The sequence below is a fragment of the Struthio camelus genome, chromosome 25 (genome assembly GCF_040807025.1).
Source record: "Struthio camelus isolate bStrCam1 chromosome 25, bStrCam1.hap1, whole genome shotgun sequence".
Lineage (NCBI taxonomy): Eukaryota > Metazoa > Chordata > Aves > Struthioniformes > Struthionidae > Struthio > Struthio camelus.
This window is the reverse complement of record NC_090966.1, coordinates 1,159,308-1,182,663: the sequence shown is the minus strand read 5'-3', so window position 1 is coordinate 1,182,663 and position 23,356 is coordinate 1,159,308. Positions and strand designations below refer to the sequence as shown.

Genomic DNA, 23,356 nt, shown 5'->3' with positions numbered 1-23,356 from the left:
CCAGAAAACACAACTCTTCCTCTTTTAGCTGTTCAGGTTGCCTTCCCCTCGTCTTTGCCTCCCTTTGCATCTCAACATCCACGGAACATTTGTATTTTGCTTGGAAAATGAGACAGTCATGAGGTAAAAGAGAGCGTTTTTGAACCCAGCAATGCAGGGAGAGGAAGCCGTCCATGTGCAGAGCAGCAGGGTTGACGCTAACTGGCAATAAAACGTCACGTTTCTTTTTCCCTGCTTGGTGTTTCATTGAATTCTAACGTGTCACAGAGGATAAACGCTCGAGAGCAGGGCGTGAAACCCCAGCCTGAACTCGAGGCCGGCCCTTTCCTCAGAGCCCTTGAGCTAGGAGACCCGTGGGAGCAGAAATCAAGCAGAACAACCAAGCTGCCTTGCTTCAGGTGGCTGGGAAGGGCCCTGCCGTGGTTCTGCAGGTAGGTCAGGCCCGCCAGGGCTGCTCAGCTTCGCCCTGCCCTCAGCCACCTGCCTGGCTCCCTCTGGACATGAGCCTCGCAGCTGCAAGACTTGCAGGGCAAGGACGTGCTCTCCTTCCGCGTTTTAGGCCTCCGTTTTGGGTGCCGGTGGTGGGCAGGGCCCCGGCATTGCCCAGCACATTGCGAGCTGTGCTCAGGCTGCTCAGGAGACGCTTGGCTCCCTGGCACGGCCAGCGCCGGAAAAGATGGCGCCTGCAAGGCGGGGGGAGGGGGAGGAGGAAAGCAAGGCCCCAAGGTGAGGGTGGGGGCCCAGCCAGCCTGGTTACCTAGGCAACCTCTCCCCCAATGAGGGGAGAGCCTCATGCCGGCCCGCGGGGGGGCTGTTGCTAGGAAACGGCCCGCGCAGGCGTGCGGGCACGCTACTGCCTGTGGCCGCCCACCGCGCTGGGGGCAGGCAGCGGCCCCGGCCGAGGCGCCCTGGGCTTTCACAGCCGCTGCGGCGCCAGCGCTCCGCGGAGCCCCGCGATGGAGGTGGAGGATGACTTCGGTGAGGCTCGGGGTGAGGTCTCTCGGGTGGAGGCGGCCGCCGCTGTGCGCCAGAAAGGGCCCAGCGCCCCTCCTCGGCTCCTTCCCGCAGTTGTCTTTGCCGTTGGGAGGCAGGTGCGGCAGGACGGGGCACGGGCACGGGCACGGGCACGGGCACGGGCACGGGCACGGGCACGGGCACCGCAGCGTGGCCTCCTCCCTGAGCCGGCCAGAGTGTGTTTTAGGTGCTTGTAGGTCTGGGTCTGTCTGCGTTCCCTCTGGGACTGAGCCAAGAAGGCTCCAGTGACCTGCTGGTTATTTTAACCAGGTGACTGCTGTACGCGGTTACCGTAGCGGGCATGCTTGTGGTGTGGATGGGGTCTGGCGTCTAGGAAGCATCTGAATGAAGTGACTGAATTGGGTTAAGCCTCTAGTTGTTGCCTGGGCTAACTTCTGACACAGATTGTTAGAACTGTTGTGGCTTTGTGTTTGCATGCGACGTTGAGGTCCTGGGATCTCATTTGCCTGTGGCGATGCTGTGGTGCCCTAGAGGCTTTGCTCCTTGTAGCTTTGCGATGACTGTGTTGTCCCAAAAGAAGGGTTCTTTTACCCGGTGTGCAGTGAGCCGAAAACCGCACAGAGTCGAGATGTTTGTTTAATTTATATCCGCGCAGAGATGGGTGCTACGTGGTAATTCCACAAAGCTAGCACAGCCTGGTTACTACACAGTTGCTGCTTTATGCAGTTTGAGCAACAGCTGTCAGTCCACTTTAGAACTACATTAGGTCATCCTCGTTCCCGTTGGTTCCTGCTAGGTCTTGTCTTCGTTTGAAGTCACAGAATCCTCTTTTTCTACTACCTATGCTCTATGGGGAAGGGGCTTTGGTGGGTAGGGGGCTTTCCTGCTCGTGGGTGGGTTTTCTACTATGCTAATTAGGATAGTTCAGCCATAGTTCAAGTAGTTCTCTTTAGTTTATCAGCTGTTTTTGTTCTCTTCGGGCTTATCTTGGTACTCCCTTTTCTGGCTGACCTATGGTGTCATCTTGTTCCTTCCTTCAGGGCCACGTTTTGTTAACTATCTGTGAAAGACTGAGCAATGCCCTATTCTCCTTTTTCTCCAACAACTCCATCTGTTTTCTGATCGAGCCAGCCGCTGTGATCCTTCTGTTTGCTGTCCTGTGTACTGTGGTGAGGTTGCCTTTCCTCTCACCCTGGCGCTCATCCTTGTCCCCTTCCTCATGCTGGTAACGCTCTTTCTCTGCTCTTCTGTTGAGCCAGTTCAGAGAGCAAAACCACCCCTGGTTGCTCCTCCATGGGCAGCTGAGGCAGTCCAAAGCTTGTTAGGTTTCCTAAGGAGGAAGGAGTCTTTAGTTTTCAGCTGCTCTAATGACCCAAATTGTTTGAAGGGAGGGTGGGGCGTGCTGCCAGGTGGCAGAGCTGACAGCAGCAGCATTGCCTGCTTAGGATGGGAAGGAGAGTTAGGACCTTCCTTCCTAGTGGCTCAGAGCATTGAGTCAGCTTAGTGTGGCTTGTGGAACAGTATCTTAACTAGCTGTCAGCCTCTGGGCAGGTGTAGCTCCCTGAATTGCCTGTTGACACAACTGAGCACCAATGCGTGTGTAAGAGAGAGGCTGTGAGGGCAGAGGAGAGGTTAGACAGCAGCAGCCCCTGCGTAGATCCATTTAAGCTACTGTGTAATCACATCCTAAGTGCCCCAAAGGCTGTGCAAAAGGAGTGGCAGGACAGGAAGAATGGAAGAGGCCCGAGTCAGCTCCCTCGTGTGCACAGTAGAGACCCGCAGGCAACGGAGGGGAGCTGTGCTTCTTCATGGCTGCCCCCCTTCTCCTTGCTAACAGTAGGTGAATGTGTATTTTAAAACTAACTAACTAAAAACAGCTCTTATGCAGGCTTTCTTGCCGCTTCCTGGTTCGGTGTCCACGTTCTGAGAGCTTCAGGAAATTCTAGTAACTCCTCAGCTCCTAAATAATTGAATGACTTTTGGAAACTTTACTTAGAAGTCCACCCTGTTGGGCATGCTGCTTGCTCAGAAATGGACCTGAATTGTCTGGCATCCTTCCTCCAGCAAAATTAGCTTTTGTTTGCGAAAGATTTCGTTCAGACTGGCAGTGTTCCTGAGGGCCCTGGTGCGTGTGTTTGTCATGTTGCTGATTCTCTTCTAGATGGTAAGATGGCTGGAAAAGTATTGCCATCCTCATTCACTTTGAGTAGCTGTGGTCACCTAGCTAACGTGGTAACTTCAAGAGTTAATTGTGCTCCGTGCTACTGACTGGTCTATGTCTCTTTTGACTTACGCGCCAGTCACATTAAGCTTCAAAATGAATTTGTCTGTTTAAGCAAAATGGATGCTTGTCTTAATGATTGGTTTCAAACTAAGAACAACTGGTTTAATTCCCTAAGATCGCAGCTCAGATGTGCTGGTATGTTTTTTCCACGTCACTGTGTTAACGATGCTGTGAGATCTCATTTTTCCATCTAGTTTGTTTTCTCTCTGTTCTTCTGTTCTACTAGATGTTTTGGATCCAGAGAGATTAGTGCAATGTCCATATAATAAGCATCATCGAATCAGAGCCTGTCGGTTTCCCTATCACCTTGTAAAGTGCAGGAAGGTAAGCTGAATTGCTGAACAAGGCACTGAATGTTGGTAGTTGAGTGTGTGTGTGTGTGTGTGTGTGTGAATATGACATGCGTGTTCTTCCTACTGCCTTTTCTGGTGGGCTGGAGGAACTTGGTGGCCCATAGCCTCGTTTAGCCTTTATTTCACATGTTTCCGTCATTCATTCAGTAGCAGCTTCAAGCGCATGTTAATTCCCAGGAGGCCAGTGTGGCTGCGCTGAAAGGAGATACAGATTCTTTATAGTTAGGTCAGGAAGAAAATCCCGGTCTCTTCCAGCAGCTCACAGAGAGGTCAGATGAGTGTTTCCACTTAAAGTTGGAGAGAGATGCAGCCTGAGTTAGGTGCACCCCTTTGGGCTAGTGAGAGTAGAAGGGATTTGGTTGTTGCAATTCATTCTTTACTTTTCAGTGGCAGAAGTGCAGCTTGCCTAGCAGTTTCTTTTATATTGCTCGTAACTATTTAATGTACATCTGGCAGAAACTGCAGGTCCTGGGCTCAGCACCTTTTGGATAAAAGGTTGGGGGGGGGGGGGGAAGACTCTCCCAAATTTGAATATGAATCGTTGAACGGAAGGCTTTCCTTTCTCTCTTCTCCTCTGTGTTCTAATGGGTTTTGTTTGTTTGTTAACCTGTGAAGTTACTGCTGAGCTTTGCAAGCAGCAGCAAGGAAGTCTGACTGAGCTTTGGGGTTTTGCTGAGGCTTTTTAAAGAACAGTTGTTCCCCCTTAAGTTTACCAGGATGTTTTTAAAATAGTACAGCAGTGCCGTATCTTCTAGTGAGGATGAAGCTCTGCAGTGTGCGTACTGAGACCAGTACTTGTAACTGGTTCCTTTTGATGGAGCTGGTGGTTTAAAAAAAGAATGAGCAATAGAAGTGAAAGTAGCAGGCAGAGCCAAGCGGTGGGTACTTCCATCTTTCCCGCATTCAAGAGGGCTTACATTCTTCTTGTTCACCCGCTGCAGACTGTGGCAACGGCATTGCGCTTTCCAGATAGAGCTTGTTTCATTTGCAGGGGGTGGAGTAATTTACGGTAGGAACTGCTGAGCACTGCCAGGTAGAACCTGGGCCTGTGTTAAGGTTTTAGCTAAATAGCAATCCTGTACCTCCAAAGTCTGCAGGTGGAATGCTAGCGAGCTCCGTAGTTGTTTTGAACGGGGCATGGAATTTCTCTGCCTTTGTGTCTGCTCGTTTAAAAATGTCTGAATGGTTTAGATTAGCTTGACATCTCTGCCCCATTGTTTTTCAAGGAGTTTCATCTGTGCTTTAAACCGTGCAGCAGCCATATTGCCAGGATTGCAGTGAGTTGTAGGGAGGTTAGCTGAGGGTACGCTTCACTTGAATCAATTCAAGGGTGATTCATCTTTCCAATGAGCTGCGTTTTTAGGGAGCAGGCACGTTAGTTTCCCTATGCGGTTGTAGTAAGCGTTTGAGCAATGACTAGCCTTTCCTTGTTTAGTTGTCTTCAAAGCAATATCGGGGATTTAGATCACCAAAATCTGTTGCTGATCAATAGAAAAGATGAAGATAAGTGAACTTAGTGGACATGGCCCATGTTCTGGGGTTTCTCTTGTCTTAGAGCTACCCTCAAGTTGCAAAGGAGTTGGCCACGTGCCCCTTCAATGCCCGCCACCTTGTTCCTCAAGCTGACCTGCGCGATCACATATCAAATTGCCGTGACAAAAGGCCCGTTGAGGAAGATATAGGTAAGAGAACCACGCATGCTCCGAGACATGTGTTCATGCTGGGGACTCTGGTCCCCTCTTTGTAAGGACTGCTCATAGAGTAACTGGAAAACAGGAAACCAAATATTGTCTATAGCTTTGTGCAGCAGAGGAGCCTTGGGAAACGAGAGTCATATTCACTTCAACTTCAACTCTTCAGGCTTCTGAAGAGTCCTGCAGATGTTTCTGATTCGCTTTCTACATGCTTTGTTACCAGGTTCGTTGACTCAAAAGGTTGTGCCCTAAACTGTGCATATGGAAGTACCTCTAGCAGGAGCCAGGATGCTTTAATGCCCAGAGAGATGGGCCCTTCTTTCGCTAGAGCTGATCTCCCTTTCTTGCGGCCTGACACTGGTGCTGTGTGAAAAGTCGGTCTCCACCAAACAGGCGTCTAAGCTATGGAAATCCCTGCAGCTGTTCTCCTGCAGGGCAGGCTGGGTAGCTCGCTCCCACCAAGAAACAGGGCAGCTCCTCTTCCAGGCTTCTCTGTTGTTGGACTTGCTTCATCTGTCCTACAGCCTCCAGTGCAGTGAGACTGGCTGGAGGGGCTGTGCAAAACCCCCAGGTTACTTGGAAAGGCATCCTATGCTATGCAATGCAGTGTCATTTCTGTTCCCTACAATGGCTGTGAAACTACTGCCATGCTACAGAGCAGGTGGCTTTCCATCTCATGTGGAGCTGCTTGCTCTCTAAAGCCGAGAGCTGTTTTACAGCTTGATCCAAACCACTTAATGCTCCTGAAGTAGGATTGATTGCAGTCATCAAGCTTTCTCTCTTCCTGAAGTGAGCGAGTCCAGTGACTTCCAGAGAAGGCAAATGAATACTGTGAGCGCGTGGCAGGCACCACCATGCGAGGAAGACTGGGATAGAGGTGAGGAACTTCCCCTCCCCCGCCACAGAGCTGCCTCCTCCCCAGTCCTGTCCTCCAACTCTACTTGGAACAGTGGGAGTCCAGAGATGCCTTCACTTAGGTCTCGCTTGTAGGACACTCTGGTTGACGGTCATTCCTGAACCGCAGCGTTTCCCTGCCTAGAAAGCTGTTCTTAACATCAGGAACTATTCTACACGCCTGCCATAATTGGCACGGGTGTACTTCCAAATGCCTGTGCCTTCCCATATAGGCTGCTGTATCTTCTATGCAACGATGAAAACGAACAGACAGTAATGTTTATATTCCTCAGTTAAATGACAGCAAAGCAGACACTTCTGTCCATCATTAGATCCATTCTTATGTCTTCCTGAGCATGTAGAAATATGACAAAGGCGCTCCTCATCTGATGTGCTGGTGCTTGCTGGGATTGCTTGGTTCTGAGCCACACCATCTGTTTCCTTTTGCAGAGTCATCGGAGAAGTTGACTTCTCTGTTTGTTCAGGGCGTGGTCAACTGTGGCATAAACAGGTAGGCAATGCGAGTCTCCCTTCTTATGACAGTGTTTTGAAAAGATGAGTATTGCAGCCTGCTTCCAAGCCAGCCTTAATGGCTGGGTCTGGGCTGGCATCGCAGCTGTGCAAATCCTGGGAGGAGGGAAACTTTGATTTAACAGTGGCTGTTCATATGGTGCTGGCTCAGTGTTACCTTCTTTCTCCTAGTGACTGCTCTTTACAAGAGGAGGAAGCCCTTAGGCTTGCCAGAACACAGTTACTCTGTGCCTTGCATGCATGTGGCAGGGTATTCTTCCAGCTCCTAGCCTTTGTTCTGTTCCTGCTGGCTGTTTTGCCAGTGTGCAGGGGGGAGAGGTGCTGAGCTGTTGGGCTGACTTGGCGGCGACTGCCTTCGTTTCCTATTTGGAGTTTTTCCAAGCAGTTACTGAGCTTCTGTTGAACTAACGGTTGTCTTTGCAGTTTCTCGTGACCTCTCGTCACCTTAGACTCACTCGGCAGAGCTCTGGCACTAGGGCCCTGTGTTCACAGAAATCCCCTCCTTAACCCTTTGCAAAGTGTAATCACAGTTTAGGTTTGGGGGAGTGAGGAGCTTTGTGGCCAGTTGTGAACTGGGTGGAGTTGCCTTGGCTGGCCTCACTGATCCGACAGTAGACCACTGTTGCAGGCTGTGTACAAGGTGTGATGACAGCACCCGAGTTGCCCAAGGCATGTTTTAAGGTTCATCTAAACCCATATGCAGCAACAGTTCCACAGCTGAGAGCTCTGCAATTCTGTGCAAGCTCTGCCCTGACCCACCTCTCCTCCCGTAAGGGGTGAGACAACGGTGTTATCTGGCTTTATTTACTGCGTTTTCTCAGAAACATCTAGCTCTTCTAAGTACCACCACCTCTGAGCAGCACATTACCCTCCCCTTGTGTCCCTGCCCTCCTCTATACTGTAGTAAAACGCACCAGTTGGAACAAGTGGATTTGCCAAGAGAACTGACGGAAGTCTTTCCATTCCAGTAGCTCCTTGGAACATAAGAACTGCCTGCCTCCAGGATTACGGGCTCCTAAGTCCATTCCACACGCCGTGCTGGAGAAGGCTGTAAGTAATGTGTGTGCGGCCTTGACACTGTGATTTCCGTAGGTGGTGACAGTTACCAACATCTCCTGCCATAGCAGCGCTTTATGGCCAGCACTGTGTGGACAGGAGAGGTACTATGTAATACATGCAGCCTTGAGAGCAACTTCCTAGGAAGTCTGGTGCATGGATCATCCTCTGTATCCTTTCTTTGAAGCATCTTCTGTATGCTTTCTCTTATTTCATAGTCTTGACAGGCCTTCTTTACAGGGGTGCCACCTTAAGCAGCCCCACTCCCCCACCACTTGGACTGCGTGTGTTAACAAGTGCCGCTAGGGCTGCTCAAGCGAAGGGGGGGGGGGGAAGGGGGGACCTATCAAACTACATGGGGAGGTGGCAGGGAGAGAGCTTCTCTTGCTGGAGTGTCTGACACTGAAATCACAGACCATCGTTCACCACTAGCAGCAAAACAAAGGCTTAAAGGGGGGTTTGAGGAAAGAGTGGGAAAGACTCTTTCCCACTCCCACTTGGGGCAACTAAACCTGGTACTCACAGGGCTTGCAGGCACAGCTCCTGCACAGGCCAGTGATTGTGCAATTGCCATAGTATCAGGCTGAATCTGCCAAACCAAACTGAAATCTTGCTTGTAGATAAGTGTTGCTCCTGAGGTGACAGGTGCTATTCCAGCAAAGGCCGCTCTGACTTTGGCGAGTGGAGGAAGTTCTTGTGTTTTCCTCCTCCTCACGTTCTAAAATGTGTCTTGCCCTCTCCAGAGTTCGGAAAGTTAGTCTCTTCCCCCTCTCCCCTCACCCTCCCCCCCCCTTATCCCCAGGAATTATGGAAATCAGTTTGCTCCCTGCACCAAATGGCTCTTTTCTGTCTTCATGGCACCACAGAGCTGCTGCAGGTGTTAAGAGGGTCTCTGGTGCTGACTGCAGCTCTTTGTATACTGGGCTGCTGCCAGGATACATTACCCTGTTTTGCAACATTTGAATTTGTAAAACTAACTCTGGTTGCCAAATCTTTTCCCCAAGCATCTGTTTTGGAAGTTAAGCTCACCTCCGTTTGGTGTGGTCTTTGTTGTCACCGCTCTTCAGTAAATGGGCTTTGTATAGCTGCAGAGCACCAACTCTTGAGATCTTCCCCTCTTTAGACAGCAGTGACTAGCAACAGGAAAAACGCAGGAACTAGCAAGCGGCTGCCAGTTTGCTTGTCAAATGGCAGCACTGATGAACTGGCTGTAAAGTTGTTGTGTTTGTTCCTGTCATTTGGGAGCAGCAAGAGAACTCTTTTGAAGTAGCGATTAAGTATTTTAAGTATTGAGGAGGAGGATTTTAAGTAAAGGATGTAGTGCCTGATCAGGTTCGTGCGCCGAGCTGAAAGCTCTGCTTCTCAGTCGTCTTGCTGTACAGGCTTGTCAGCAGATTCAGTATTTGAAATGGTGGCAGTTATAATGCTTTCACAAGCGAGAGGACCTCTGTACACTTAGGGTCCTCAGATAAGTGGCAGTGGGAGACAGAAGAGCGCGGGGGATTGCACACACCACAAAAATCTTGGCCCTTAGCCTGATGCTTTAAAACAAACGTGTACACTTGCCAAAGAGGTTCCTTCAGAGTTGTATGCACGAGACGCCCTCAGAAAAAGGATGCTATAAATTAAGGGAAAGGACAGAATCCCAGGTATGCTGGGAGAAGGGGGGAAATGCCCTGTGTACGTTGTAGCTGTGTGTGAATTCAGGCCTTGCTGTAGCAGGAACATCTGTAGCCTCATTTCAGTGGAGGTTAGGAACCACACAACGCAGTAATTTCCAAGAATTTCTACCCTGCACCTAAGCATGTGTCCTGCATCTGCAAAGAAACAGTACGTATTACCGTTTTCAGCATTGCATGGTGTCTAGAGTGATTTCTGTGGACCTTTACCAGGCATTTGGGAAAACGTGGGTGGGTGGTGGAGAGATGCAGAGAAGTTTCTCTGTAGTAAGCTGTGGTCGTAAGACCTGTAGCTAGTGAAGTCATATTTGAGGGCCTCTTACAGCCTGAAGAGCATAAAAATAAGTTCTGAGAGTTTTTACAACCTCTAAGTAGGTGGAGACATCCCACTGTGTTCCTGCATAAGGGTAAATTGTAGTCATTTATGTCTCTGGATCAGCCAAACCTAAATATGTTTTTCTTTGCATGCACTTTCTAGTTCTTATTTTGTCAGCATCCAAGATTGTCTACTTGGGGTATGTAAGATGGACAGTTTGGGTTTTTAAATTACACTGTCATTTACAGACACTTTGTTTTCTTTCTAGAAAGCACCATGATGACTCCGTTGCGGCTTGGTGCCTCCACTTTGTTGTCATGTGGGTGTATGGTACGTCAAGTCACAGAATAATGAGGAATGCTGTGCAAATTCCTTACAACATGCATAATAGCAAAGAGCTGAAACTTAAACAGTACCCTTAAGTACTTGTCCAGTCTCCGTTAGGGTTTTGTAGTTCTCCTTTAAAGAATAATTTTTCCAACCTTTTAACTTGCTTGAGAGTTCTAACAGAAACTGTTCTTTCCTGAGGCAGGGGAAAATGGTTTAAAAGACTATAAAAATGTCTTTCAGACTGTGGAAATGTTTGGAATAAAGAGTCTGTTTACTTTCTAAAAATGGATGCAAAGTACAAAACGAGAGCTCAATATATAAACACAAAGAATTAAGAAACAACACATCTGGCATTTGTCCAGAAAGCAATTAACAGCAAAGGCACTTTGAAAAGAAAGTTCCTCAAAATACTGAACTTCCACCACGTGTAAGTACTACCAATGCAAAACAATACATGTTAAGAAGCACATGCAGCTGTATTGTGTTAAGGCTCTTGTCCAAAACAGCAGTTTAGAATGAAGAGATTGCTCTGAATCCCCTTGGACCTACTTTATATTCCTAAAGAATGGCACTTGTTTGCACTGCAGAGGGGGCGAGCTTGGGCGCACCTTTTCCCAGGGAGCACACCGTTCTCCAGTAGCCCTGCCTTCCTGAGAAGGACAGCCAGCAGATGAGCTGGAAGGCTGTGGTTGTGTACTCCAAGAGGTTCCCAGGCCGCAGTAATCGGGGGCGAGGGACCACGGCATGCGAATTTGTCTTGTAGGGTAGGTGTAGCCAACACGTGGCAGCTTTCTAGGCAACTTTCGCAAATGGGTGTCCTGTATGTGAAGAGAGGAAACCCTACCATTTGTCTCCCCTCTGTAATGATTTGGGAAGGCAAGATTAACTGGCTGTAAGGATGTAAAAAAAAATGCAACTGTCTTCCAGCCTTATGGGTATTTAAAATCCCAGTGTCATCTCTTGTTAGGGTATTGGGACAAAGCTCTCTTCATTACACTGCGTTTACCACAGGGCAAAGAACACTTGAGTGAAAAAGTGTAACAAATGCCACGTGCCCCAAGGTGGCAGAGTGAGGACCTCCCTGTGGTCACAGCCACTTGTGTTTAAATCCTCAGTTCCTGTTGTGGTGGGCAGGCTGTGCAGTGCTGGAGCCTTTCCCCCTTCCCCAGGGGCTAGAGCTGCCCCTTGCTGGTGGGATGTAGAGAAGTATTGCCAGGGAGAGTTTCTAAGCGCGTGCCCGGGTGACTCTCTCAGGGCCTGAGTTCTTGGTGGCGCAGGCCCTGTTGAGCTCGCTCTGTGAGCACTCTTGTGGGTACATCCTACCTGCTGGGCCACTTCTGCCTTTTATGAGCTACCAGCTCTATGGGGACAGGACTGGTCTGACAATAAACGTGAATGGAAATGTGGGAAAGAAATGGTTTTGTCTGCAGTTTTTGTCTGGTGACTCAAGAGGGAGGAGAGGAGGCAACGTCTACCTTTAGGCATCAATTCCTCTGTGTTGTGGAGCCTTGACACACTGGAGTTGCCTGTCATTTCTCCCGATGCCTGCAGCCATGTATGGTGTTTGGTGGGTCTCCCCACCCCGAGTCACAGCCAGCCACTGGTGTGCAAGCTGCTCCACTCAGCAGCCAGGTGCACGCATGCTGTCAGTACAGCTCACAGATCCACAGGCTCCCAGCTCTCCGCTCTGTCCCTGCAATGCCCGTATGGTTCTGCACAGCCTCGTGCTCCTGCTGAAGGATGGAGTCTTGCGGGACTCGCCCACCCCCATGCTGCACCTCCCTGGCAGGGCTCATGCGATGTGCACGTGCTGGAGGACGGTGAGGTGCATGGGCCTACACGAATCGTTGGGGAGGCCAGCCTGCTTCTCCAGGGTAGGCTCTATGGTTCCTGGAGGCAGTGATCCACACAGCCCAGCCAGCTGTGTGGGGGCTCTTGCTTGCTGGATCCTTGCTGGGACAGACCTCCACACCTCTGCAGTCTGGTCCCAGGGTGCTCAGCTCCTCTCCGCTTAGCCACCAGCTACACCTGGAGCAGGAACACTGTGAGAAGGGCCTTCTGCCACGTCCCACGGGCCCAGCCTTCCCCACTGCTCTCATCTGCAGAGTGCAGAATAACCTTCTTCATCTTTTGTCCTCCCTCATCCCCCCTCCCCCCCCCCCCCCCCCCCGCTGCCGCCAATCCCAGGTCCAGAGCCCTGGGGAAAGGGATCAGCCCCTTTCTGCCTCCCTCTCCTGACTAAAGCCAGGCCTGGGCACAGCTTCATTTATTTTTCACTTCACTCTGCTGGGGGAAGGAGGGGCTCTGCCTTCCTCCTTATATCTTCCCTGAGCCAAGCCCAGGGTGGAGTGACCGTGGCTCCTACAGTCTGACCTGCTGTTCTAGGTATTTTCTTCTCTTTATGGCAGCAGTTTGACCCCCTCTAAGCTTGGCACAACGTTTCCTTTAACTGCCTAGGGAACCTCCTCCTGCTTCCTAGCTTTGCTTTCTAGCAGGCAAAGGAGAGCTCGGGATTACTGAAGACGGCACAAAGTCTCCCTCTTTTGGCAGATCAGTCTCTGGCCTCAGATTTTAATTTAGCAACCAAACCACAGTCAAGAAGAAGTTTCTGTGGGTGCCCCCCCCCCAATCATTTTATTCTCCTTTTCCCCTCTCTTTTTGCCCTTTCTTCTTTACCTCCCTAAATAAATATGCAAAGCTATCCAAGCACGATGAAAAAAACCAAGAGCCAACCTTTTGCCTGGGGAGGAAGAGGGCAGATTACTGCCAGGAGTCCATCTGTGCCTGCAGCAGTCCCTCTTTGCTGGGGACAGAGGCTGACCTCACTGACAAAAGTATCAGTTACAGCAGAATGAACTAACCCTGTCTGGCCCATCTTCCCCATGCCAAACCAGTGTGCAGCAGACACCACGCCTCCCTGCAACGAGGGGATGAGTAGGTCCCTGTGGAAAAGAGAATCGGGAGCCCTGGAAGCATTGGCACCTTTTGGATCTGATCTTGGCCCAAGAAAGCAGAGAGAGCAGTGGCGGCAGCAGCGAGAAGGAGGTGCCTGCCCCCCCGTCCCCCGTCCCCCGTCCCCCCCCCCAAACCAGGCAGGGAAGTTTTGGGGAGGGCCTTTGCTTTGCTCTGTCAAACCTTGGAAGAGTGAGAGACAAGGAAAGGCTTCAGCACAGGCAGGTCTTGGTCAAGGGAGAACAGGGAGAGAAAGGAGCATCCTCCATGCACCAACTCTCAAAAGCATTACCTTTTCTTACACAGTCTTACTGTAAAAATCTAGTAACATCACCTTTGCGCTGTGTTAATAGCTTGCACAGAAAAAAAAAAATCTTCTATGGTTATGGTGTTCAATATGGTTATTATAGTAACAATACCATTGTTTGTGTTTTACTCTGAAAAAGGTGTTGATTTTTAGCACGGCAGTTATAATCATGCATTATAGGGTTAACATTTGGAAACATTACACGTACAGAGACACAGTGGTTAAGCTTTGATTACTAGACAAGTATAAACATCCTCCAAAACTTACCTGTACTATCTTCCTTTTAAATTGCTTCTATCCCATCCAATCATAATATCTTATTATTCATTATCTTTTTCTTCAATCTGCACATACATTAGCCACAACTCACTCTCCTTTTAACTGCTAAAATACTGATGGCACTTAAGTCTCTTTGTTCAAAACTTTTACCTGTTTTATACCCGGCTAGATTTCTTCTACACATACACTCACACCTTAAAGCACGCTACTGAATCAACAACATTATTTCTAAGCTTGAACAGCTTCTTCTCATGTTGAAGTCCTTTAGGAGAGCACCCTGGAAGATAAACCATAAAGACCTCTCTCAGCAGCTGTTAGTATTCTTAAATTCCTTTTCTTTAGTCTTTTTCCAGCACTTTAACTAAGACTGCCGAAGGCTGATCTGATCTAGTTTATATCTATGCCTTTGGACTTCTTTTTTTCCCCTCCCTCTCTTTTTTTTTTATTTTTTAATTTTTTTTAGCTTTTTCCATTCTTTACTGGATAGTTTCTGATTTAAGAAGTGTTTTGTAGCTGCGGAGAAGTGGAATTACTGCAAAACAAACAAAAAAAAAGATAATTGCAAAGCAAAGAGAATCTAACCCGTCATCTAGTTCGGTAATCAGTTTGGTCTCATAATTTAAATCTGCACTTGTTTTTTCTACAGCCACATTTCGTCTTCCAGCCTTTTCCTTTAGTGTCCTTAATTTAAGCCTAGGAGGAAGGTTGTGCAGGACACCAGGACTGCAAACCTCACAAGCTTTGTTACTAGCCAGCAGAGAGGAGGGGCTGGCCCCTCTCCACTGCTGATGAGGGAATGAGCAGGTCACGCCGGGCTCCAGGGTCCCTTGTCCCTGTAGCGCAGCTCCTACCAGCATCCTGCTCCCCCCGACTGCCACCAGCTCTCCTGTTCCACCACCCAGCCAGCGGAGACCACCACCACCGCCTGTACACTCTTTCCAGAGCCACCACCAATGCCAGGATCATAAAAGCCTGTTGTGCCACCACCAGTCTCACCAGTAAGATCCTTCCACCCCTGTGAGTGCCTGCTCTGGACCCAGCGCTCACACATGCATACTCTACACACAGGCATGCCTTCCATCCTCTTCTAAGACCTCTCTCCCCCACATATGGGGCGCTTGCCACCACAGCCCCTGCAGTGTGGACAAGCAGTGGGAGAGACTGCAGGAGGAAACACCCAGATCCATATTCTTCCTGTAGTATCCCCTGCCCCTTGGTTGGTTTCCTTAACCTTTCTCTTGCTGCTAATGTACTTATACAAGGCCTTCTTATCACTCACTACTTTCAAGGCCAGCTGCGCTTGGGCTTTGCAATTCCATCCCTGCACACTGGAGTAACATCTCTATATTCCTCCGCCATCACCCATCCCTGCTTCCACCTTCTGTGAACTTCCTTTTCACATCTGAGCTCAGGCAGGAGTCCCCGGTTTGGCCAAGCCAGCCTTCTACTGCCTTCAGAAGCAAGGCAATGAGTAAGATCGCAACCCTGGACTTCAGGAGAGCTAACTTTGGCCTCTTGAGGGACCTACTTAGGGGAATCTCATGGGGTAGGGCCCTTGAAGGAAGGGGCGTCCAGGAGAGCTGGTTAATATTCAGGCATCATCACTTCCTGCAGGCTCAGGACAGGTGCATCCCTCTGAGTAAGGGATGCGAGTATAAAAGAAGTCCAGCAAAGCAGGCAGGAGACCTATGTGGATAAGCAAGGAACTCCTGGCAAAACTCCAACAGAAGAAGGCAGTCTACAGAACATGGAAAAGGGCACAGGCCACTTGGGAGGAATAGAGGGACGTTGTCAGAGTGTGCAGGGATGGAAGGCCATCGCATCCTGTGCGAGAAGGAAGGCCAAGGCCCATTTGGAATTAAATCTGGCAAGGGATGTCAAGGACAACAAGAAGGGCTGCTTCAAATACATCAATAGCAAAAGGAAGACTAGGGAAAACGTGGGCCCGCCGCTGAATGGGGCGGGTGCCCTGGTAACGAAGGCGCTAGAGAAGGCAGAGCTGCTGAATGCTGCCTTTGCTTCAGCCTTCACTGCTAAGGCCAGTCCTGGGGAATTCCAGACCCTGGGGACAAGAGAGAGAGCCTGGAGAAAGGAAGACTCTCCCTTGGTTGAGGAGGATCGGGTTAGAGATCTTTTGGGCAAACCTGACATACATAAATCCATGGGCCCTGATGGGATGCACCCCCGAGTGCCGAGGGAGCTGGCGGATGTTATCACTAGGCCACTCTCCATCATCTTGGAAAGGTCGTGGGGAACAGGAGAGGTGCCTGAGGACTGGAAGAAAGCCAATGCCACCCAGTCTTCCAAAAGGGCAAGAAGGAGGAGCCAGGAAACTACAGGCCTGTCAGCCTCACCTCCAGCCCTGGAAAGGTGATGGAACAGCTCCTCCTGGAGGTCCTCACTAAGCCATGCGGAGGACAAGAAGGGCATCCGGAGTAGTCAGCATGGATTCACCAAAGGGAAATCAGGCTTGACCAATCTGACAGCCTTCTATGATGCAATGACTGGCTGAATAGATAAGGCAAGAGCAGTGGATGTTGTCTACCCGGACTTCAGCAAGGCTTTTGACACTGTCTCCCGTCACCTCCTCGTAGGTAAACTCAGGAAGCGTGGGCTGGATGAGTGGCCAGTGAGGTGGCTTGAGAACCGGCTGGATGGCAGGGCTCAGAGGGTTGTGGTCAGTGGCACAGAGTCTAGTTGGAGGCCTGTAGCTAGCAGTGTCCCCCAGGGGTCAGTCCTGGGTCCAGTCTTGTTCAACTTATTCATCAATGACCTGGAGGAAGGGACAGAGTGCACCCTCAGCAAGTTTGCTGAGGATAGGAAACTGGGGGGAGTGGCTGACACACCAGAAGACTGTGCTGCCATTCAGAGGGACCTGGACAGGCTGGAGAGTTGGGCGGAGAGGAACCTCCTGAAGTTCAACAGAGGCAAGTGCAAGGTCCCGCCCCTGGGGAGGAATAACCCCATGCAGCAGGACAGGCCTGGGGCTGACCTGCTGGAAAGCAGCTCTGCCGAGAAGGACCTGGGAGTGCTGGTGGACAACAAGTTAAGCATGAGCCAGCAATGTGCCCTTGTGGCCAGGAGGGCCAATGGTATCCGGGGGTGCATGAGGAAGAGTGTTGCCAGCAGGTGGAGGGAGGTGATCCTGCCCCTCTCCTCAGCCCTGGGGAGGCCTCACCTGGAGTCCTGTGTCCACTTCTGGGCTCCCCAGGACAAGAGAGACATGGCACTACTGGAGAGCAGGTCCAGCGGAGGGCTACAAAGATGATTAGAGGGCTGGAGCACCTCTCCTATGAGGAAAGGCTGCAAGAGCTGGGCCTGTTGAGCCTGCAGAAGAGAAGACTGAGAGGGGATCTCATCAACGTCTACAAGTATCTGAAGGGAGGGTGTCGAGAGGATGAGGCCAGCCTCTTCTCCATGGTGCCCAGCAACAGGACAAGAGGCAATGGGCACAAACTGAACCCCAGGAAGTTCCATCTGAACATGAGGAAAAGCTTCTTGACTGTGAGGGTGACAGAGCACTGGAGCAGGTTGCCCAGAGAGGTTGTGGAGTCTCCTTCTCTGGAGATATTTAAAACTCGCCTGGACGTGATCCTGGGCAACGTGCTCTAGATGCCCATGTTTGAGCAGGGGGGTTGGACTAGATGATCTCCAGAGATCCCTTCCAACCTCATCCATTCTGTGATTCTGTGAAAACAGAGCCTTCCTGTGCTTTGAGGAATTTTTCCAGCTTGTTTAAGTATTTGGTCGTCTTATGTGTTAGTCAACGTTAAAAAAAAAAAATTCTGGTTGACAAATCTTTATTCACATAACACATCACACCATGCCCCATCTTGCCCCTTTATATAGAAAACACTGGCAAAAAGATTCCTCCCCCCCCCCCCCCCCCCCAGAGGTAAGCTAGCTTCTGCAGTGTCCTCTTGTAAGAGAACAGCTCATCCAACAGCTGGAACACTTGCTGTTCCACAGAAGTTCAGAAGCAAAACAGCAGCTCTGCTGAAATAAATGTCATCCTTAGTAAGGAAAGGAAACTTCACAGACAGCTGTAGCAGCAACGTGCGTAAAGCCACCAAGGTTTCAGCTCTTCAGCAAGGACACTTTGCTTACAGAAGGGGAATTAGCCTACACAAGAACAAGGATGGTCTAAAAGGACAAAATAAATGAACAAATAAGTATCTATTAAAATGTCAAGCTAATCTCAAAACAGAAAGAACTCCAGTTGCAGTAATTTTTTGACTCCTACTTCAAGCCAAAAAAGGAAAATAAATTAGCTAGAGCCCTAGCTCAATTTAAGACAAATCTTGCTACACAAGTCACAGCCAGGTAAGTTTGACTGTCAAATGCTGTCTTTTCAATGGTAAACCATAAAGTTGTAAAATCCAGGTGGAATTGGATCATCTTATCAGGCACAGGAAAAAAAATTGCCAGGGATGCCTTGTAGGGAGCCCAACTGATCTCACAGAAGATGATCTAACAAGTGCGTAGTGTGCTAAAAATCTAAGATTTAGACCTTATGGTAAATTTAGATTTAAGATTTAGATTAAAGATACAGCAAGACAGATCACCTCTCACTGCAGGACCTCCTCTTTTCCTTTAATTCCCTTCTCCCTCTGGCTCAAATGCAAAAATGCAAACCAATTCTGTATTTGGCCTGCTGGGGTGTTCTGAGAAAGCCGAGCAGACTGAGGAGCGTTCATTGAGAGCACAAAACACTTGAGAAGCATCAAACACGTTCATATGCATAAAACAGCCAGGTGTGCAGCACACAGCATATACAAAAAGCCTTCCTGCCTTCCTCTGCTGAACCATCCATCTGATAGGATTATCTAGGTTCTGATGGCATCTCAGCCTCCACTGCTGTGTCTGCGATGCAGCCAGATAGCCCTCTGACAACTGATGCTTCACGTGTCCTGGGTTCAATATATGAAGCTGACTGGACTGTGACACCTAATGAACTTGAGTAGTCTCTTTTGAGCTTTAAAGGTGTTGCAACAGCACATCGGTCAGTCAATGCTTTAGTTACACAACTGTAAACAAGCACTGCTGAAACCTGCTTTACTTGCCCATATTAACTGAAATTTCATTTTTTACAATTATTAATACCATTTTTCCAAGTTTGCAACAGGCTGCATAATAATCAGAGAAAAGTTTCTTGCATCAAAGAAAGATAAGATGTAGAACTCGTAAACTGTTACTAATTAAAAGATCCATAACCGTTCCAGTTAGCAAAAGCTGAAGGAATTCCCAGCAGAATGCCATGTCATCGGAATATGGCACCTCTGTGCCACTGTTAGATATCTGGAAAGCTCTAGACTTGTATACAGGATTGGGGGGAGGGAATGTATGTAAAGGCTGTTTGAAATGGATGATGCCCAAAATCTCCGGATGGCCACTCTACCAGAGTCCAGAGGAAAGGAGTGCCATATTTAAAAAACAAGTCATTTCATAACTGTGAATATTTAAATACAAATAGACAACTTCAGAAAACTCTCCTCCCATGCCAACTGATTTTAAATGAAAGGTTCCTTGCCCTGATCCCACTATTATTCTGAATGTAAAGAAGAGCAGAGAAAGCCCCTTCCAGATTTAAACAGAAAAATTACAAGGCAGAATTTGAGCAGAGCAAGGACTTGCCTGCTTCATGTCATCTACAAACACCAGCTGCAAAGCATAAAACCCCAACCAACCAGCTCAGAAAAGAAATACAACTCACCTGAAACATGATATGCCCTAGGAACAACAATGTCAAAGTCTTTACAGTCTTTGGAGGTTGGATTTGGTACTAGGCACAGTGGAGGTGACAAGCCTAATCTGCATCTGACCGGAGGAGAATGAGACAGCATTTCCTAACCAAATGGTGAAATGGAAAGGAACAGTGGTTACAGGAGACATTGTAAAACCTTCTACTAAGCAGAAGGCAGTACAGCATTCAGCTTCCACTGGGAAGCAGCAGGGCACAGAAAGGTACCAAAACATACCTCAGGTAAGATGAGAAGCTTTTCAGCCTTAAAACAGGAAGATTTGGGCTGTATTGTATTGTATAAAAAAGTTAGCAGAGGTTATTACCATGCTTTTAGAGTTATGACCCTTCCTCCCAAATCTTTCTCCCTCCCAGAAAAAGGGTATGCAGATGGGAACCCTTCGCTGCCTGCCTCTTCTTGCACGCTTACTCTGCCAGGAACGTGCCCACAAACAATGCAGAATGCTCGTCAGTGGCTTGCTTTCTGTAGAAAATATACTGAGATCACTTCTAGTTAGCACAGGAAAGGCTTACTACATCTCACACTCTGCCTCTGCGTCCTCTTCTCCCTATCTACCCAAAAGAGCACTCATACCTTGCAATACAGCTGGGCAAAATATTCACTTCTGCTTCCTACTTAACCAGCTTCTTAAACTTACAGACAGTAAGGTGAGCATAGGAAAGGCTACGGATATTTTCATAGGGTCATGTTCTCAACTACAGCATCTCCAGAGAAATGTGTTCCCCTAGGTGCTTTCCACGTGAGATGTGAATCTGAGTGTGACTTGTAAACTCTGAAGTTCCCAGGAGGGGCTCATCCAAGCAGCACCCAGAGGAAAGTAGGCAGTACATTTTGGAGGGCAGTCTGTTTTGCTCCAAAAGATTATCTCCTCTGGCAATAGTTCAGTAGCTCATGTCAGGTACTGCACCACAAGAAACATAATTACACAAGTCAAAAGCATTCCCCCAATCATGAAGTATTTATCTTGAAAGGCTCGCTTCTCAATCAGTCGCATCACTGTATTGGATAAGCCCAACATGTTAGCAACATCCAGCATCTTCTTGTGAGTACCCTACAAATAAATAAAAAGAAACCATTAAACTCATGGTCCCACACTTCTCATTCCACAGTCTACAAATCTTTTCCCACAGATGGCAAGTGACGAATTCTGATCCCTCAGTAAACAGTGGAACTTACTATCAGCCAACGGCTCCCATAATTTAGGGGGAGATGGCCACAGGACCCTAGAAATCTGCTGGATGATGAGACAAAGCAATTTGCACACTTGAACAGGAATGAGGTTAAAGATACAAAACAGTGCATGCAGGCAGCGGCATCATACAGAGCAGCTCAGAGAAAGCACCCTCCCTGCCGAGGCATTCAAGGATTTTTTTCTGGGTCGCTTCCAGACATACAGTGTAAGAGCTGGAAGCATCTTGAAAAAACAAGCTTTCTTGCAAAACTTCCCTCCTGCTGGTCTCAAGTACTGTTCATAGCAGCAAGAGGTTGGAAAGGAGGTCCAGAAACTTGTAAGGCTAGTGGTAGGGTGCAACGAAAAGGCATATAAAGCATAATTAATGCAATTTCAAGAAATCCTTCATGAGAGTAACAATGAATAGACTGCTAGCAAGTATACTGCAGATAGGATTGTGTCTCAGTTCTGTTTTGCTGCTGAAGCAGTTGATATTAAGAATGTCTGTGGATCCCACCAGTTACACACATCAGCACAGAAAAACACAGTCAGCTGTGGAACTGGAAGTACCCAGAAATGGCCCAGGGGAAATCTCACTATTGCAGCACAGTAGGAATATTCCTACTTTATTTCAGGGCAAGGGTCAAAGGCAAGAAAAGGAAACTGTGTAAAATTCAGGCACATAAATGTACTCTGGACACAGTTCAGAGCTGGTCATCATCCCATCTGGGGAGGCAGAGGAGACAACCCATGGTGCACATCGCTTAGCTCCAGAGTGACAAGGTTACGGGTAGGTGAGAAGTACCTTTCTAGGTAAGCTATAGAGAAGAACAACATACAGATGGGCAGGCAGAGATGCTGCGCTGAGCTCCACAGAGCCAACTCAGCCAGCTCACAGGATGCAATCAATCAGCTAAAGCATACCTCTGGGTATGTTGGGGGACAATCGGCCAGGACCACCTCCATCGCACATGTGGGAGCACGAAGATGGACACTGCTACAAGCCTTACTGCACAATGGTTATGATAATGGAGCTAGTCTCTCAAACTGACTTCTAGGTCCAAGTCCTTGAGGCACACCTTGCTTCAGAAAGCTGTTAGAATGAAGTTATTTATCCTCCAAGCAAGCGTAATAGCACATGTTCCCAACACAATGCTCCACTACTGCTTTTAACTTGAAAACAAAAACACTCTGTTCTCACAGTCCACTGTATCTTTGGTTTCAGAAGAATAAAAGGTGAAATTTGGGAATGGTTTTAATATAAACCAGACTAACATCAGAAAAGCTCCCTGAGGACAGAATTTATATCAAACAGTTTAGATACACATACATGAACAATTACTAATCTCAACCTGTACAGTATACAGATTTCCAATACTACGTCAGATAACCAGCTTCTTGCGTACAAAGCAGCGCAGGTATTTGCACTTCGCTGAAATCAGCTTAGGTTCTCAGCTGATAAAATGCAATTGAATTTTTCACCTTCATTTCACACACCTCACATTAAACCCCTAGATTCTGCACTTTTAAGTTCAGCACTTTTCCTGTCTCAGCAGCAATCTTTTTCACACTACCTAATAACAAAGAAACCTGTGTTCTGCTTGAAGAGAAATTAAAAGATGCTTGCTTTCGCTCTAAAGCTACAATAGGAAAAATGAAGACTCTTCAATTCTTGCAGTCAGTGGAACAGTACTGCTGGAACAGCTGAATTATGCAAGACTTGTGACAATTTGAGAATACTTGTTTTCCTACTTGCCTCTATTTATAACTAAAATCCAACAAATTACATAGTTTACCCCACTCTCAAATTAATTCTCTTAGCTATGTAAAAATGACTCTACGGTAGCTGCTTCTGCCAGAACTGTAAACCTTCAACAGAGTTTAGCATGTTTAACAGTGTAAGAAAAGCTCAGAGGAAAAAGGAACATGAAAAGACCTTCCTGAAGGAAGAAGTAGGAAATATCCCCAAAAAACAAAAGAATTCAATGCTCCCAAAAGCAATAGATGATCAGTAGCAGTGGGCAGAGACCCACTAAACGTCACTATTACAAGTCTAGCCTGAAGTTTCCCTGACTTGCCACAAGCTGGCAGCTAAGACATGTCATGTGTACCTTTGCAAAAGGCCAGTTGTGGGCTAACATAAATCCAGGCAAGTTACTGCAACCTAACTAGCAAAAGAGCAGGACAGGTCTTCTAACTACAACAGGAAATAGCATTTCTTCTCAGTCTCTTTGAGGCAGCAGGTCCCACAAGTGTTCCTTTATCACATTTGTCAAGTATGGTAAGTTCTCCTGACCGGTGATATATGCCCTTCCTCCTCAGGAACCCGCCAGAAACCAAGGGCATCAGTCAGTCATCAGAGATTAACTTGAATCAGTAACTCGCATCTTGTAGAATCCACAACCTCACATTCCCTGTATGAAGCAGAGGTACAGTGGAGCACCTGAATGACTGGGTGCCCCAAATTAATGTGGGTCAGCCACCAAAGTCATCCAATTGTAAACAAAGAGGACAAATGTTTGTCTTTGTCCCACCCTTCTCAAGGACATACCAACTTCAGGGAAGCTGCTTTTTCCAAAGAGGATTCACAACCCTGAATCCTCTCCTGGCGCCAGCAGCCAATCTCTCCTACCTTTTCTTCTACCTCTGCTTCACAAGATGGTAGCAGAACCCCTCCTTCTACCCACTAGCTCTATGGCTAGTGCACTCAGCTACAACATACTTTTAACTGAGCGTTAACTGCCACACTAAGTCACTATATTCCTGTTGAAAA

General features: G+C 48.2%; 1 protein-coding gene across 3 annotated transcripts; it reads left to right on the top strand.

The window, feature by feature from the left end:
- The first annotated feature begins 813 nt into the window (after window positions 1-813).
- LOC104150843 (gametocyte-specific factor 1) lies at window positions 814-10,397 on the top strand. 3 transcript variants are annotated; one of them, XM_068919111.1, is made up of 7 exons: window positions 814-978; window positions 3,486-3,583; window positions 5,168-5,294; window positions 6,097-6,183; window positions 6,651-6,711; window positions 7,700-7,781; window positions 10,051-10,397. In XM_068919111.1, exons 1-7 carry the CDS (start codon window positions 957-959, stop codon window positions 10,060-10,062), a joined length of 489 nt encoding a protein of 162 aa, XP_068775212.1. In that variant the 5' UTR covers window positions 814-956; the 3' UTR covers window positions 10,063-10,397. The 3 variants fall into 3 exon arrangements, with proteins under 3 accessions (XP_068775212.1, XP_068775213.1, XP_068775211.1); XM_068919112.1 differs by having other exon boundaries at window positions 826-978; window positions 7,703-7,781; XM_068919110.1 differs by lacking the exon at window positions 10,051-10,397 and having other exon boundaries at window positions 826-978; window positions 7,700-7,954.
- Window positions 10,398-23,356: the final 12,959 nt, after the last annotated feature.